General features: G+C 50.8%; 1 protein-coding gene across 12 annotated transcripts in view; it reads left to right on the plus strand.

Moving 5' to 3' along the window:
• The window catches only part of TSPAN9 (tetraspanin 9), a 184295-nt gene that overhangs the window by 109028 nt on the left and 60689 nt on the right, over positions 1 to 14578 (plus strand). For 11 of the 12 annotated variants that reach the window (XM_084766303.1, XM_084766299.1, XM_084766302.1 and 8 more), the window contains one exon: positions 638 to 717. In XM_084766303.1, coding sequence (XP_084622429.1) covers positions 655 to 717 — 63 coding nt within the window. In that variant the 5' untranslated portion in view covers positions 638 to 654. Of the gene's footprint in view, positions 1 to 243; positions 718 to 14578 lie in introns of those variants that run through there. The other variant, XM_084766298.1, reaches the window with a different exon arrangement.

Here is a 14578-nt window from a genome sequence, read left to right on the forward strand (position 1 = left end):
TGCGGAGCCTGGATCCCGGCGCCCTTCGGCCTCGAGTGCAGCGTCCGGTCGGCGGTGCAGCCGCTAGGGAAAGAGCAGTCAAATTGCTGCCTCCCCTAAGAAGCCTAGTTACGTAGGCGAGCCGACTCCAGAAGCGTGCTTATAGCGGTGCCGCAGAGCCCTCCCGGGCCAGCGGGCTAGGGCTGGGAGCGGGGTGCCGTCCCAGAGGCAACGAACCCCAGGCAGCGGGTTGCTCCGCGAGTGCTCTTGGGTGCAGAGAGGGGGCGTGCGAAGCTCCAACAGTTCGCCCGCTCAGAACCTGTGCCCGACCGGGGTACCCCCACCGTCCCACTCTGGGAGCGATGCCCCCCGCCCCCCGTGTCCCCCGGGAACGACTCGAGCATGGAGAAGTCGAGTAGCGAGGATTCTTCGATCCACCGGAGTCCATCTTTGGACAGCAAGGACTCAGACTTTGCCAAGCCGTCCACCTCTGGCCGCCCATTCGGCCGCGGCTTCACGGCTGGCGCCTTCTACGGCACCGCGGGTTCGCGGGGTCAGAGCCGCACGGAGGCCGGCGTTAAGACTGACAAGTACAATGCACCCAAAGGCAGCAAGTACGTGGTGTTTTACCTGGACCTGTCCTTTGTGTTCCTCCTAGAATTTAAGAAGTGCAACATGGCCAGAGGCTGCCTCTGCTGCTTGAAGTACATGATGTTCCTCTTCAATTTGATATTCTGGGTAAGTCCTTAACGTTGAGTCTTCAGTTGCTCCCTCTCCTTGCTTTCCACACTATGAATATCCTCCTTCTCCTCCTTTCTCTTCTGCTCTAAGGTAAGTGCTTTAAAAAAAAAAATCGCAGCCCTCCTTTTGCATCTTCCTTTTCTCCTCTCATCCGTGGCTGAATGGAGGCTCCAACCAGTCGGTGGTCTTCCAGGAGAGACATGCTCTACCTCTACGACCCTGGCAAAGTTTGCCACAGCCTCCTACCCCACGGAAGGAAAGCCACACTGAAGTAGCTGTATGGGGGGAACCTGCATCAGTGGGCGTGGGTCAGACTCTGAGCAGCTGTGCCCTATGGTGGTGGGAGACACCGTGAGCATGGTTTCTGAGTTTCTTCCATTGCCCCTGAGTGCAGAGCAGTCTGGAGCATTGTGGGAGTGGGATGGGGGCGTGGAGGTCACAGTCTCCTGCTCATTGAGGTGGCTCCCAGGAAATGGAGGAGGCAATGATAAGGGATGGCTGCCGCTTTTGGCCACACTTTCCCAGGCTCTGGGATGAGAAGGGACAAAGGGAGACAGGCAGCGATGCCCCCTGTCCTTGATGAGAGATGAGAAACTGTCTATGGATAGGCCGGCTTGGAAATCCCCCCTGCCTCACATGTGACACTGGTGACTGTTCGTGCACAAGAAGTACTAGTTACACAAACTGGATGCAAACTTCTTAGAATTCTTACCGGGTCCTTTCACCCTTACTACTGCCTGTGCCTTTTTTTCACCAGAGCTCAGACTACTCAGCACAGATGTTTGGCTCAGCCCCAGGCTCTGTCCTGGCCACTGGTTGGAGGCTGCCATGCATGGTCCAGGAGGAGCTTGGGGGCAGGAGAAAGACATTCTCAGTGAGGCTGGGTGGAAGTGATGTGCATCTTCTGCGTAGTGACCTACTTTAGGAAAAACTTTGGTGCGTGTGTGTGTGTGTGTGTGTGTGTGTGTGTGTGTGTAGGGGGCAACATTTCTGGAGAAGTGGAAGCTCTGAGCTTGGAAGGAGGAAGAGCAAGTCTTATCTGCCTTCCATTCTTCTTTAGATTCTTGTGTGACCTTGAGTGGCTCACTGTGCCCCTTAAGATTGGGGCCTCATCTGCAGACCAGGCCGTTAGGGAGGCTTCATGATTCTTGCTGGCTTAGCTATGTGGTACCCTGAGGGTCAGGGAGGCACCTGAGTGCATCAGTTTCCTTTCCTGAGAGACTGGTCTGAAATGAGATGGGTTCCTCTAGATATTTCCATAGTTGGAGGTGGGGGCTGGGTCGGGGGAAGGGAGGCGTAGGGGAGGGGGCGCTATGGTGATTAGTGTCACCTGTCATGCGGTTGGAGTTTTAGGAAAGCTGGGGCAGATATTCTGATTCTCTTTCTGGTGACGAGAGCCATTGGAATGTTAAGAATGACTCTGTCACTGTCTTGTGGGCCAGTGCCTTCTGCTCTTACCATTCCTTTGCCAGGTTCTGTGGCAGCCAAGCACTTGTGTGTGTTTCTCTGGTGTCTTGGTCCACATGAATGCCATCATTTTTATTGTTGACTGCAACCTTCTTCCTCTCTCATTTTTTTCCCGTACCTTTTTGATTTGCCCCACTACACACATATTAACTATATGAAGACTCTGGGCAAAGTAGATGTTTAGTACCTTTTGACCAGTGACTCTCACTTAAGCAGCCTGGGCTCCTGGCCACCCTCACCCCGCCGCCTGCTGGCCTCAGTTGGTATAACAGCTTGTGATGCCTTCAGCATGTTGGAAGCTTGGTGTTGGGGCAGGAGACCTGTTAGCAGGCCAGGGTCTGTCAGTGTCATGAACATAGCAGAGACCTGTAATATGTTTGTAAGCAACCAAATGAATTTCAGGAGTGAACCGCAGCATGGAGTTACGTGGCTGGGAACCCCAAGTCCCAAGTTACGGGGAAGAGAAGCTGCCAATAATAAAGGCTGTTCTAGCCCCTTAAGCCATTGCGTGAGGAGTGATTCTGCCTTTTCTACAAGCGTGGCAGCAGTTCCAGTTGAAGCGGTTTGTTGATGTGTGTGCTTACCCTTTCTAGTGTGTAGTTAGAAGCTGGAGATCTTACTGCCTGGTCCTAATTAGAACTCCTCCCTGGCAAGCATTTGTACTATCCCACTCGCTGAATTCCTGTGACAAACTACAAGCTAGGGTGAGTTGAGTTTCGAAGATACATTTTCTTTTTTAATGCCACTACCAGATGAGATGCTGAAACAGGATGTAGATTTTTAGGAAAGATGGGGGATCTGGCAGGAATAGGTGGCTGCTCATGTGTTTGCCAGTGCTTTCTGGGACTTGGAGGGATCTGGGGATGGTGGGTCACCGTGCTGTACTCAGGTGAGGAATTCTTCCTGGCAGGTGCTTCTTAGCGTGATATAGGGGTGGAGCAAAAGAAGGAGCTAAGTGAGGGGAGACCGCGTGGTAGGGTGGCTGCGCATGGTGCTTGGGAGGCCTCTGCTGCTCTCATGCACACTGCGCGGGGGAACACAGGAGGAAACGAAGCCGGTGGCATAGGGAGGGTCGGTCAGACTCAGCCCACTGACGTCAGAAGTTAGAGTGATGTGGCCATCACTTGTTTCAGTGTCACGGCCCAGAGAGGCTTTTTCTGAGGACTAGGGTTGAATTTGACTCTATAGTCAATAGAGAGTTTCTCATGGATCCAGAGCCCATGAGGTAGGCACAGTGCCACACCCCCTATATGATGGAGCCTCTAGAGGAGGCCTGGGTCAGTGTGGTTCAGGTGGGTTCACACTGCAGCAGCTGCCCCCACGCCACCCTCCCACTCCCCCCCCCAACCCCCGCTGCATGGTCTGGTCCCTTCCCCCACTCCCGAGCTGATGGTTTCCTCACCACTGGGTGGAGCTTTGAGTGCAGTGGTATTGGTGACATCACCAGGGGTAGGACGGAGGTGGGGCTGTGCTGTTTGCCCTCCTCCTTCTTACTAAGAAAGGGGCAGGTGCCTCCCGGACTGCTGGGTGCTTGCCTGCTGGTGGGGGTCCAGGTCTGTTCCTGGCATGCTGGCTTCAGCAGACAGTTCTAGCCTGGTAGGCGGCCCAGTGCACCATGGGAGCCAGGGGCACCCAGGAGGGCTGCTTTTTTGGGGACCTGACATAGATGGAGAGAATTAAGGAGGGGGGTCTGTGGCATCCCCTCATCTTAGTTCCTTACACACACACACACACACACACACACACACACACACACACACACACACACACACCCTGATTCTCAGGACCACAGAGAATTCTGGTTTCTTGATGGACAGAAATAGAAGGTCTGCAGTCTACAAAAGTTTTAGCCTATCTACCTCTGGATCCTGTCCAGGGTGTCTGGGAGAATATTCCAGGTTGAGGTTAAGTGAATGTTCATTCCTGAAGGGCTTTTGCTGATAAGGAAAGGAGTTGGGCACAGAAGGGATCCGTGTGTGCTGAGGCCACGTGGCCTTTTCTCTGGCCAGCAAAGCCTGATCCCAGCCCAGTTCTTCCCAGCCTGAATCCAGTTGAGTCCCATTGCTTTCTGAGATGGAAGGGCCTGATAAATCTCCTTGAAGGGCAGGCCCCTCTTGTTTGCTGTCTTTGGGTGTGGTTGGCCAGGGCAGAACTCTCTACTACCTTAGCCGCACATGTTCCATACCGGCATGGCCATGCCTTCAGTGCCTCTGTGGGCTCTGGACTAAGGTCTGTATACAGTGAATCTGTGCCATAGAGAATTTGTCGGGTACCTTCTGGTTTGAGGGATCCTAGGAAGAAGTTCAGATTGGGACTTGGCCTTACCTGATCCTTCCATGCAGTAGATTCAGGTAAAGCAGGCAGAGCAGGGAAAGACAGGGATTTCCCATAGTGCTTGGGAGTGAGGGATGACTCCCCAAGAAGCTGCCATAGCAGATCTTTTGGAGGTGGGGTGGGGTCATGTCTGGCTGCTGGGGTCAAACAGCAAGATTGAAAAGGGCCTGGCAGATAGCCTGAGAGACCCCTGGAACGTGGCCGTGAAAGAATGCCAGCCCTCTGTTCATTTCCAACGCATTAAAAATTAAACTTCCTGGTCTTCTTAATATCTATTTTTAAATCGTGTCAGAGCCTGAAATTGCTGTCAATCAAGAGGGACTCGGGAGGAGGAGGGGAGAGAGAAAAAAAATTCCCAGACGAATTAGAAAGAACTGCTGGGACCTCCAGTCTTCTCCTGCCTGGCCAGGCCTGGCCCCAGGGAACACAGCAAACACCGCCAGCCTCTCCCCTCTAACGCTCCGGCTGCCCCCACCTCCTGCGCTTGGCTGCCCTTGGCTGAACTTGGCAGCAGGCTTTCTATGGCTTAGTAGGGTATTGGGTCCCAGTTCAGCCCATTCACTCACTCCACAAGTATTTGCTGAATGCCCGCTCCATGCGCAGGAGCCTCCAGCTGGTAAGCACAGGGCAGATCAGTTTTCTCAGGCCAGGAAGTCACGGAATCAAGAGGTCATCTGTCCTCTCCCGTGTGCAGCACTTGAACCCAGGGCTGCCAAGGGTGGGATCTGTGGAGGTGGGGGCCGCCTCCTTTCCCATCATTTTAGAGTGGGCAGCTCCAGGCCCCAGCATCCTGGCTTGACTTGGCCTTTGCTCTGCCTGCCCCCCTCGTGGCTATACTTGAGTTCCCCTTCACTGAGGTGCTTCTCATAGCAGAAAGAAAAAGAAGTTACAAAGAGCTCCGGGCTCCTCTTCATCCCCCTTAGTTTGTAAAACACACTCAGTGAAACATGTAGGTTTTCTGTTTTCTTCTACTAAAAGGACAAATAGATGCCTAGTGGCTTGTGTGTGCGTGTGAATTTATTGAGCACTTTCTGTAAGCCATTGTGTTAAGTGGCTCAGAGTTCCATGGAGTCAGACACACATATGAAGACAGTAGGCCCTCAATAAAGCTACTTAATAAAGCAGTATGGCTTAGTAGAGACCAACTACAAAGATCCTAAAGCTGACCAAGTTGCACTTGGGTTTTGAGGCATGGATAGGAGCTGGGTGGTCAGGTGAGACTGGGATCCAGGTGAAGAAGGAGTGATAGACTCTTCAGTGACCACCATAACAGGTCTTGCTGTGTCACTTGGCGGTGAGCTGTTGTAGTGAGTAATCTGGCTTTAGAGCCAGGCTCTTGTTTTCCTTCCCAGTGCTGTTCCCCCTCCCCTTCCTCTCCCCCCTTCCCCCTTCCCCTCTCCCTCCCTGTTTGGTTCCAGAAAGGAAGCTTTGAAGCTGGGCTAAACCCATCGGGCAGAGTTAAGTCTTCTGAGCCAGCTTTGTCCCTGCTCACATTCGAAAGCTAATCTGCCTGCAGAAGTGGTGGGGGCTTGGCAGGAGGCACTCCTGGCAGGAACATGAAAAATGGCCCACCGACCATCCAGGAAGAATACCAGGTCAAGATCTGGGCCTCGTTCTTTGACTGGAGAGCTCTAGGCTTCGGAGGAGATCTAGAATCTTGCTTCTGAGGAGTCTGTTTTCCCTTCAGCAGCCTGTCAGGAGAGCTGGAAAGGTCCTGGGGGGGTGCTACTGGGTGTGTATGCTGCTTCAAAGCCCTGCAGGGGGCGCTGTTTTGGTGGCTTGCAGTGATGGATGTCACAGCCAGGGTTTCTGTCTTCAGGGACCTTTCATCTTGCAAGACTGTAATTCACATTGACCAGGCAGCTTTCCACACAGACAGATTCTATCCCCTCTCTCCTATGTTGCCATTACCTCTTGAGACAGTCTCCACTGTGTGTGTGTGTGTGTGTGTGTGTGTGTGTGTGTGTGTGTGTGTGCTGTCTGTCAGCATGTTAGCTACCCATCCCATTGTGTACACATGTGGCCTGGCAGGACACCTAGCCCAGAAGATGCCGTGGTGGGTAGCTGTGCTCACTTTCCTGCATGCCCCACAGCGGAGGGCTGGGACATTCACCCTTGTGTGGCAGTGAAGGCCATAGCTCTGGAGTCCTGGAAAGAATTCCAGGCATCTCTCTAGTTAGGGATTATTTGGAGCGTCTTTGGCCTTAGGGGTATGTGGAGCAAAGAAAAGGGGAGCAGAAATTCCCAGAGAGGGTAGTGTTAGAAGATGATGTGGCGTCAGCAGTACCTCACCTCAGGGCTTGCAGCTGTAACTGACAACTCTTCATGAATCTGTGCTTGTCACAGGCACAGTTAGTTACATACTATCTCACCATAGTCTCCTGGTTCTTGGTGTACCGAGTGAGGTCTGGACCAGGCTAGCTGGTTAGTGGTCTTGTTGTTGTGGACCATGTGGTGCATGTCAGACTTTGCTTGGTCTATGATCTGGCCTGACTAAGGCACAGCAGGCACCAGTTGTTGCACCATCTAAAAGCAGTCAGTTGGGGCTGGAGAGATGGCTCAGAGGCTAAGAGCACTGACTGCTCTTCCAAAGGTCCTGAGTTCAATTCCCAGCACCCACATGGTGGCTCACAACCATCTGTAATGAGATCTGGTGCCCTCTTCTGGCATGCAGGAGTACACGCAGGCAAAAACACTGTATACATAATAAATAAATACATCTTTTTTTAAAAAGCAGTCACTTAAAGGTTTTTGTATTGCCAATTGCATGTGACACACATACACACACACTATATATATGTATATATATACACATATATATACATACACACATACATACATACATACATACATACATACATACACACATACATGCAGCCTATTTGTGTCTCTCACCAAGTGTCCCAACCCCACTCCTATAGCCCCAGAGAGAACTTTTTTTCTTTTAAAACGGTGTGCCATGTATTCCAGGTTATTTTAAAGCTTTATGCATGAGCCAGGCATGGTGGAGGCAGAGGCAGGTGAGTTCAAGGCCAGCCATGGCCACCTAGTGAAACTCTGTCTCGAAAACCAAAAACAAATGAAACTTGGAAAAACTCTTTACACATGTTATATGGTGTATGAATGTGTACGTGTACATTTGTTTATGAGTGTGTGTGTGTGTGTGTGTAAGAAGATACTTGGCTATCCTTGAATGTGGAGGCCAGAGATGGAGTTCAGGGATCTTCCTCTATTACATTGTTTTATTTTTGAGACATAGTCTTAATGCTCAACCTGAAGTGTGCTGTTTCGGTTGACCTGGTATAGTACAGTGAGCCCTTGGGACCTGACAGTCTCTGCCACCCTATCTTTGAGTTATAGGGGTGAGCCACAACATCTGGCTTGTTACATGGGGTTTTGGCATCTAAACTCGGGTCCTCGTGTTTCTGCAGCAAGCATTTTATACCCTGAGCCATCTCCTGATCCTTTAAACTTTAGATGGAATGGACAGATAGAACTATTCAGACTGTGTTTCTACCAGTAATAGAGCATTTGTTTAGCGTGCATGTAGGACCTTGAGATTAATCTTTAGCAACACACACACACACCCCAAAAACAAAACAAACCAACAAAACTCCCCAAATTAAAATCCGACATCTTTTGTGTTCCATTTGTGTCTGTAAGTATGCCTCTGTCTCTTCACTCAGTGGCAGTTCATAACATGACAGCCTCAGTGTGGTCTTTCCTCTTTTGTGAACATTCCTGCATAAGTTTCCTGGAGGATTTTCGCAAGGCCTCAACAGCACATGCACGCACTGCAGCATAGCGGCCATAGGAGATTGCTGTGAAAGCATTTCAACATCAGGCATTTCCGTAGACTACACTTGGAGACGTGGCCCCCGTAGATACCCAGCTGGCGGCTGTGTGCTTGTGGCACATAGGAAAAGGAGAGTTGTTTCCAGGGTGGGTGCATACATTGACGTTCTGGTGGCTCTCGACTGACAATGGGTGACGGATGCTCCAGCGCTGTCTGTAGGTGTGAGGTGCTGCATTGCAATGGCCTTACCCAGCATCCCTGATGACAGCATTCCACATCCTAGTTAGCCATTCTCACCTCTTGAGTGGGTGCCCCATTGTGCATTTGGTCCACTTTCCTGTAGATATGTGTGCCATTTTTTCTGTTACTTTTTAGTTTTATGTTTTGGGTATTAATTTGTTATCAGTTGAATGCATCACCAACACTGTTGATAGCTTCCAGTTTGAGGTTCTGTTTGCTTTTACTTTGTTCATGGAATCTTTGGATAAACAGAAATACAACTTTGCTGTTTCTTTTGTTAGATTGGACTTTCTCTGTTACTTCGGAAATGTGTTATTTCATGGTGTTCTTATATCCCGATAATTGCATGATGCTTGCCACTACATGGGCACTCAGGAACTGCAGACTGAAAAGTAAGGAGGAGCTTTTGTATTTCTCCAAGTTTTTATTTTTGTATTTAGGTCCTTAATACATCTGGAATTATTATGTGTGTCTGACATGGGACAGAATGCTGATATTTTTTTCTCCTGTGTATTCCAGCTTCATTGATTAATATCTTCCTTCACAGATGCATGATACCCTCTATGTTTTCATACATGCCTGGGTCTTTTTGTGTTACCACAATACTGTAAGTCTCTTTGGCAAGGCAGACTTCTTGTTTTTCAAGAGTGTCTGGCCGTTCTTGGCCCCTTGTTCTTCTGCATAAATTCTGCAATCAGTTTACATAGTTTTTAGCTAAAAATCAGTCATTTCCCCTCCTTGTCCCACACTGTTGGCATTTTCATTAGCTGGTCTTTAATTGAGTCTGTTTATCAGCTCAGGAGGAATTCCATCTTTGTGTTTATTTGTGAATGTAAATTGTATTCAAGCATTTCAATCCATGAATATTTTATATCTCTTTACACAGTAAGTCATCTTTAATGTCCCATGTTGTTTTGTAATATTTGGAGGTCTTACCCACCATTTATTAAGCAGAGGCTTCTGAACTTTTCCCCACTTTGCCTATTCCCCAGGGCTGTGCTGTGTGCATGTGGAAGACTGAGAGGAGCCACAGGCCCCCTTCGGCATACTGTGGTGATAGAGGGGGTTCCAGAACTTGGTTGGACATCATATAGGGTGTTCCCTGGTCCCCTCACCTGCTCAGGTACCTGATGGGATTGTGCAAGACTATCTCGTTTGCCTCTGAGGAGATGGAGGATTGAGGAGGAGGGATTTTTCCTTGGGGCACTAGGCTAAGTGGTAAAGCTGAGATGCGAAGTCGGTCAGTTGAGCCCTAAAGCCCACATTCTTTCTTTGACGTCATCCTGGAAGTCATCCTGATGGCTGCGCCCCTCCCAAGCCAGCTTCCACTTGTGTTTTTCTTGGATCTGTGCTGGACACTGGGCAGCCCTGCGGTGACAGCGGCAGTGTGCACACATGCGGTATGACTCAGTTGACAGTCTGTGCTCTCCTTCTCTGACACATAGCTCTAAGAAGCGGGTTAGAAATGAGCCAGCTGTGGCCTGGAGGGGCTTCTTCGGTTTAGCAGGCCATCAGTCGTATGCAGTAGATGCTTCATGAGATGCTTTGTGCTTCCTTATGAGAATATTCAAGACCAGAAAGCCCTGCTTCTCTGCCTCCCAACAGCACAACAGCATGTCACTGCTACGTCTTTACAGCAGGATTTACTATCAGAACCGTACAGCTTTTGCTTTTGTGTTTTTACCTCTTACACGCCCCCCCCCTCCAGCATCTACCTTCTTGCCTTTTTTCTTTCTTTGTTTTTCATTTTATTATTTTATTATTTTATTTTTTTTTTGGCTTTTTGAGACAGGTTTCTCTGTGTAGCCTTGATTATCCTGGACTTGCTTTGTAGACCAGGCTGGCCTCAAACTCACAGCGATCTGCCTGTGTCTGCCTCCCGAGTGCTGGGATTAAAGGCGTGCGCCACCACTACCCGGTACCTTCTTGCCTTTTCAAGAGCTTGATTGATTTGTCTTACAACTTTGTCTTGCTTGCTCAGTACATGCGTGTTGGTGCATAGCTGGACAGTGGGCTGCACCGTGGCGTTAGGGAAGGGACAGGGCTTGCTATGTGTTACACCCTTTAAACAGCTCTTTAAACTCATCTGACGAGAGATTCCTGCTGCGGATGGGACACCTCTGGCCTCAAAGTGGAATAGCCTTTAGCCAACAGCATTCCTGCAGACACCCCCTTTTGGGTCCCACCCTCCACAGCTTTGCCTGCATGCTCTTTCCAGCCATATGCAGCTTCCCTTTTGGGTTCTGGAATTCTGCCTCCACCCACTTCGTTTCCAGAGGTGTGGACTCTGGCCAGGAGGCTGCTGCACTGACTCTCTTTCTTGCCTTGAAGTCTGACTTTGGGGGTCTTTGGTGCAGGCCCTGAGCCTCTTTCTCATCCCGTGACAATTGCCGAGGACATGGAGAGCCTGCTTGCTCTTTCCTGCCTCAGTTTCCATGTTTGTGGGGCTTAGAATTAAGTACAACAGTCACATCCGTGACTCTGGTTAGGGAAAGAGTTAAGAAAGTTGAGAAACTTTCAGAAGGGGAAGTAAGATTAGATTTGCCTTTATAGACGGGGGTGGGGAGGGGCAGGCTAAGGCTAAATTCTGTGTCTCTCTGGGTCAGGGTCTCAGACTGTAGGTGAGGAGCAAAGACCTCAAACGCAGTTCTGCTTGGTCACATGCCAGCCTGCCTCCTTGTACCCAGCCAGCCTCCGTGTGCTTAAGTGGGCCAGGCTGGGTGCTGTGCTGTCTGGCCCACTGGAGCCCTGTAGTCTCACAGTAAAGGATGTATTTGTAGGCAAAGCCACTGAGAGTCTAAAGACAGAAGCCAGCATGATGGGGTGCTGAGAGTTCTCACCTAAAATCTCAGGCTGCTGTTTTCTCATACTGGTCCCTGTGGAAGTGGGAGTCCCGCCCTCCCGATATGGCCACTAATCCTATTCTGAGGGCTCTACTGTCACAGCCTAGTCATTCCTCCCCCCCCCCCCAGAGGACCTGTCTTCTTATACTGTCCCATTGGGGCTAGAATTTCAACCCATGAATTTTGAAGTTGGAACAAAAATTCAGCCCAAAGGCTTGCCTGTGTATAAATACATGTGAGCATATACGTTTATGCCATATGTATACTTGGGTATAAAACAGCCAACATTTTCTCAGTATATGTGTGCAGGTATGTGTCGCACTCTACATGAGTCATCTGTTTCTCACAGTTTGCTCCATGAGTGTGTGTGGCTCTTGGGCATGAGCTGCCATTTTCTAGGCATCTGCTTCTTTAGGGGGCTGTGGATGAGCAGGAGCTCTTAGACTGCAAGCACCACATCCTCTCCTTAGGAAAACACCCCTGTATGATCCCAGCGGTGCTGTTGAGCATCCAGGGTGGAGTGCAGAGCATTTGGCAGATCTCTTTGTTTTTTTTTTTTTTTCTGGCTCAACCTCTTCTCTGTTTGAGATCAGCCCCTCATTTTTCTCTCTAGGGAGCTTCCTTGGTCTGTGAAAGGATGTAGTGTAGTTCACAGTCCGGAAGACAAACTGAGCCGCACAGGCCATGGTGGGCGGGAGCCAGGGCTGCCTTGGAAGTCTGGGCATCGAGGGTACTGATGTGTTGACACTGTTGCATGGGTGTGCTGCTGCTGTTTTGTGTTTCATTGTCAAGAGTCAGCTTCCGAGGAGAGGGGTCTAGTATGGCCATGTGCTCGGCCTTGCCATACTTGAACAGTGTGCCTTGATTGGTTGGACGAGACCATCCATGCTGGGGAGGAGAGGTGAATTCCCCAGAGGAGATCGATGATGTGGACACGAAGAAAAGCGAGAGGGCAGCAGGCCAGCCAAGCAGCAGATGCCAGCTGCAGTGCTTCCCCCTGAATGCGTGTGACACCGGGCTGCCAGAGCCTGTTCACGCCTGAGGTCTGTCCTCTTCATCCTCTCTGAGTGGCCAGAAATGGACAGGGAGGCTGAGACCCAGGAGAGAGAGAGAGAGAGAGCACAGTGGCTACTGTCCCTTTCACAGTCTGAGCATCCCCAACCTGTCCCCAGTGGGAGATGGCTCTAGTATTCACTGTTGCTCTGCTTGTATGGCATGTTGTCTGAGTCCCACAGAGGAGGGTATTTCTAGGGCCCCTCAAGCTAGGACATCTTTTGGGTGGACAGTTCCTTATAAACCACAATTGCAGACCCTAGTATCTCAACCCCTTTTCCACAGCCATTCCCAGTGTCCTCTGTTAGGCCTGCTCACTGTCAGGACTAACTGGTGACCTGTTCAGGGCACTGCTTTCTTACCGTGCTATCCTGGGGGCCAGCTCCTCAACATGCCTTCCAGGCGAGCCCTGCAGTCCCAGGAGCCAGAACCTCTGTTCCTCTTTCTTACCTTTGTGAGGCAGCAGGACATGGATGACCCAAGCCTTGTCTAAGTTCCTGTGTGCTGCCTTGCACACATAGAAGGCTTGCGTATCACTGCACGAGCCGTGCGATCCCTTCATTGCTCTGGCTTCCAAGAGGCTCTGAGGTTGTTTTCTTTGGTTGGAATTATCTTGTCCACTTTCTTGTCTTGATATCCCTTTGTATCTGGGTCTCTATAAATCACTTTTGGAAGTGAGGGCAAACCTACTGAAGCAGCAGTTCTCAACCTGTGAGTTGAGATCCCTTTGGGGGTTGAATGACCCCTTCACAGGGGTCATGTGTCAGATAGCCTACATATCAGATATTTACATAATAACACCACCATTGCAGTCATGAAGTAGCAAAGAAAATCATTTATGGCTGGGGCTCACCACGATGTGTGAGGGTCTGTATTAAAGGGTCTCAGCATTCGGAACATTGAGAGCCACTGTACCAAAGGCTGGCGGCAGGACAGTGGGAAGACCTAAGTGTGATAGAAGTGATGCTGGGGAGCCGCAGTGGCTTCGGGTGGGGCCATATGGTCCGGGAGCTTGGCAGCTTTGTGGGATTCAGCCCTGTGGAGGCAAGGAGAGGGGAGGGAAGTCTGAAATCAGCAGGGTGAGGCCAGATGCCCTGTGTGTGACTTCCCACTTACTGCTGTCACAATGCAAAACCTGATGAATAAAGGACTGCTCAGAGGTGAGGGCGAGAGAGAAGGGCTCGCATGTATGATGAGCACCCAGCACTGTCGCTCTACTCTCGCTTACTGTGGAGGTCAGAGTGCGAGTCTGAGTACCAGCTGCTGCCCTTGCCCTTTGACAGGCACAGGCTTTGTGTAAGAGGTCTGCTGCTCAGCAGATGCTAAAGGGCAGGGAGGGAGAGCCCCAGGGTCTGGAGGGCCAAAGAGTGGAAAGTAGCAGAAGGGAAATAGGAGGATGCCCACAAGCGAGGGGGACGGTGGATGGGCAGAAACAGTGGGATTGTGGCAGTGGGGCAGGCAGAAATATCAGGCCCGGGAGGCAGCTGCAGAAGGGTGAAAGCAAAGGTCAGGACCTTCTGTGTATGCAAGGATGCTCAGGATGGGGCCTGTTTGGAGAAGACCTCTAAGTGAAGATGACACTTGGAAATCCTGTGGGGATGGCTCTGTTGTCTAGGGGGAGAGGTCAGGAGAGCATGGTGGCTGCCTAGGTGCTGGACAGGGAGGGGAGCTTGCTCTCAGGGAAGTACAGTGGTGTGTCGCAAGGCTCTTGCGCCTCTGGCTTGCCATAGGAGGCTAGGTGCATCCCGAAGCCTGGCTCTGTCCACTCCTTCCCAAGGGAAGAAGTTCATGCTTGTGGCAGAAGCCAGTCGGACCCAAATCAGAGCGACAGCTTGTCAGGTTGATGAGCCCAAGCTCCATAGCAGCTCTGTGATGTCCAAGCCATTTAGGACACCCTGCATGACTGGTCCCTGCTGCCTTGAGGGAGGCATGGGTGGGAAAACAGGGACCTTCAGGAGCTAGGAGGATGGGGGGAGGAAGGTAGATGGCTTCAGGAGAGGAGAATAGCGAAAAAGGTGCTCCATTTGTTACCATTTATGGCAGGCATCGAGAGATACCCGCCCCCCTTTCCCTTCCCTTCCTCCCTCCTCCCTCCTCAGCCTACCCCCTTGAGGGCCCCCTGCCT

The sequence above is a fragment of the Acomys minous genome (assembly GCF_964271855.1).
Source record: "Acomys minous genome assembly, chromosome: 17".
In the NCBI taxonomy this organism is placed as follows: Eukaryota; Metazoa; Chordata; class Mammalia; order Rodentia; family Muridae; genus Acomys; species Acomys minous.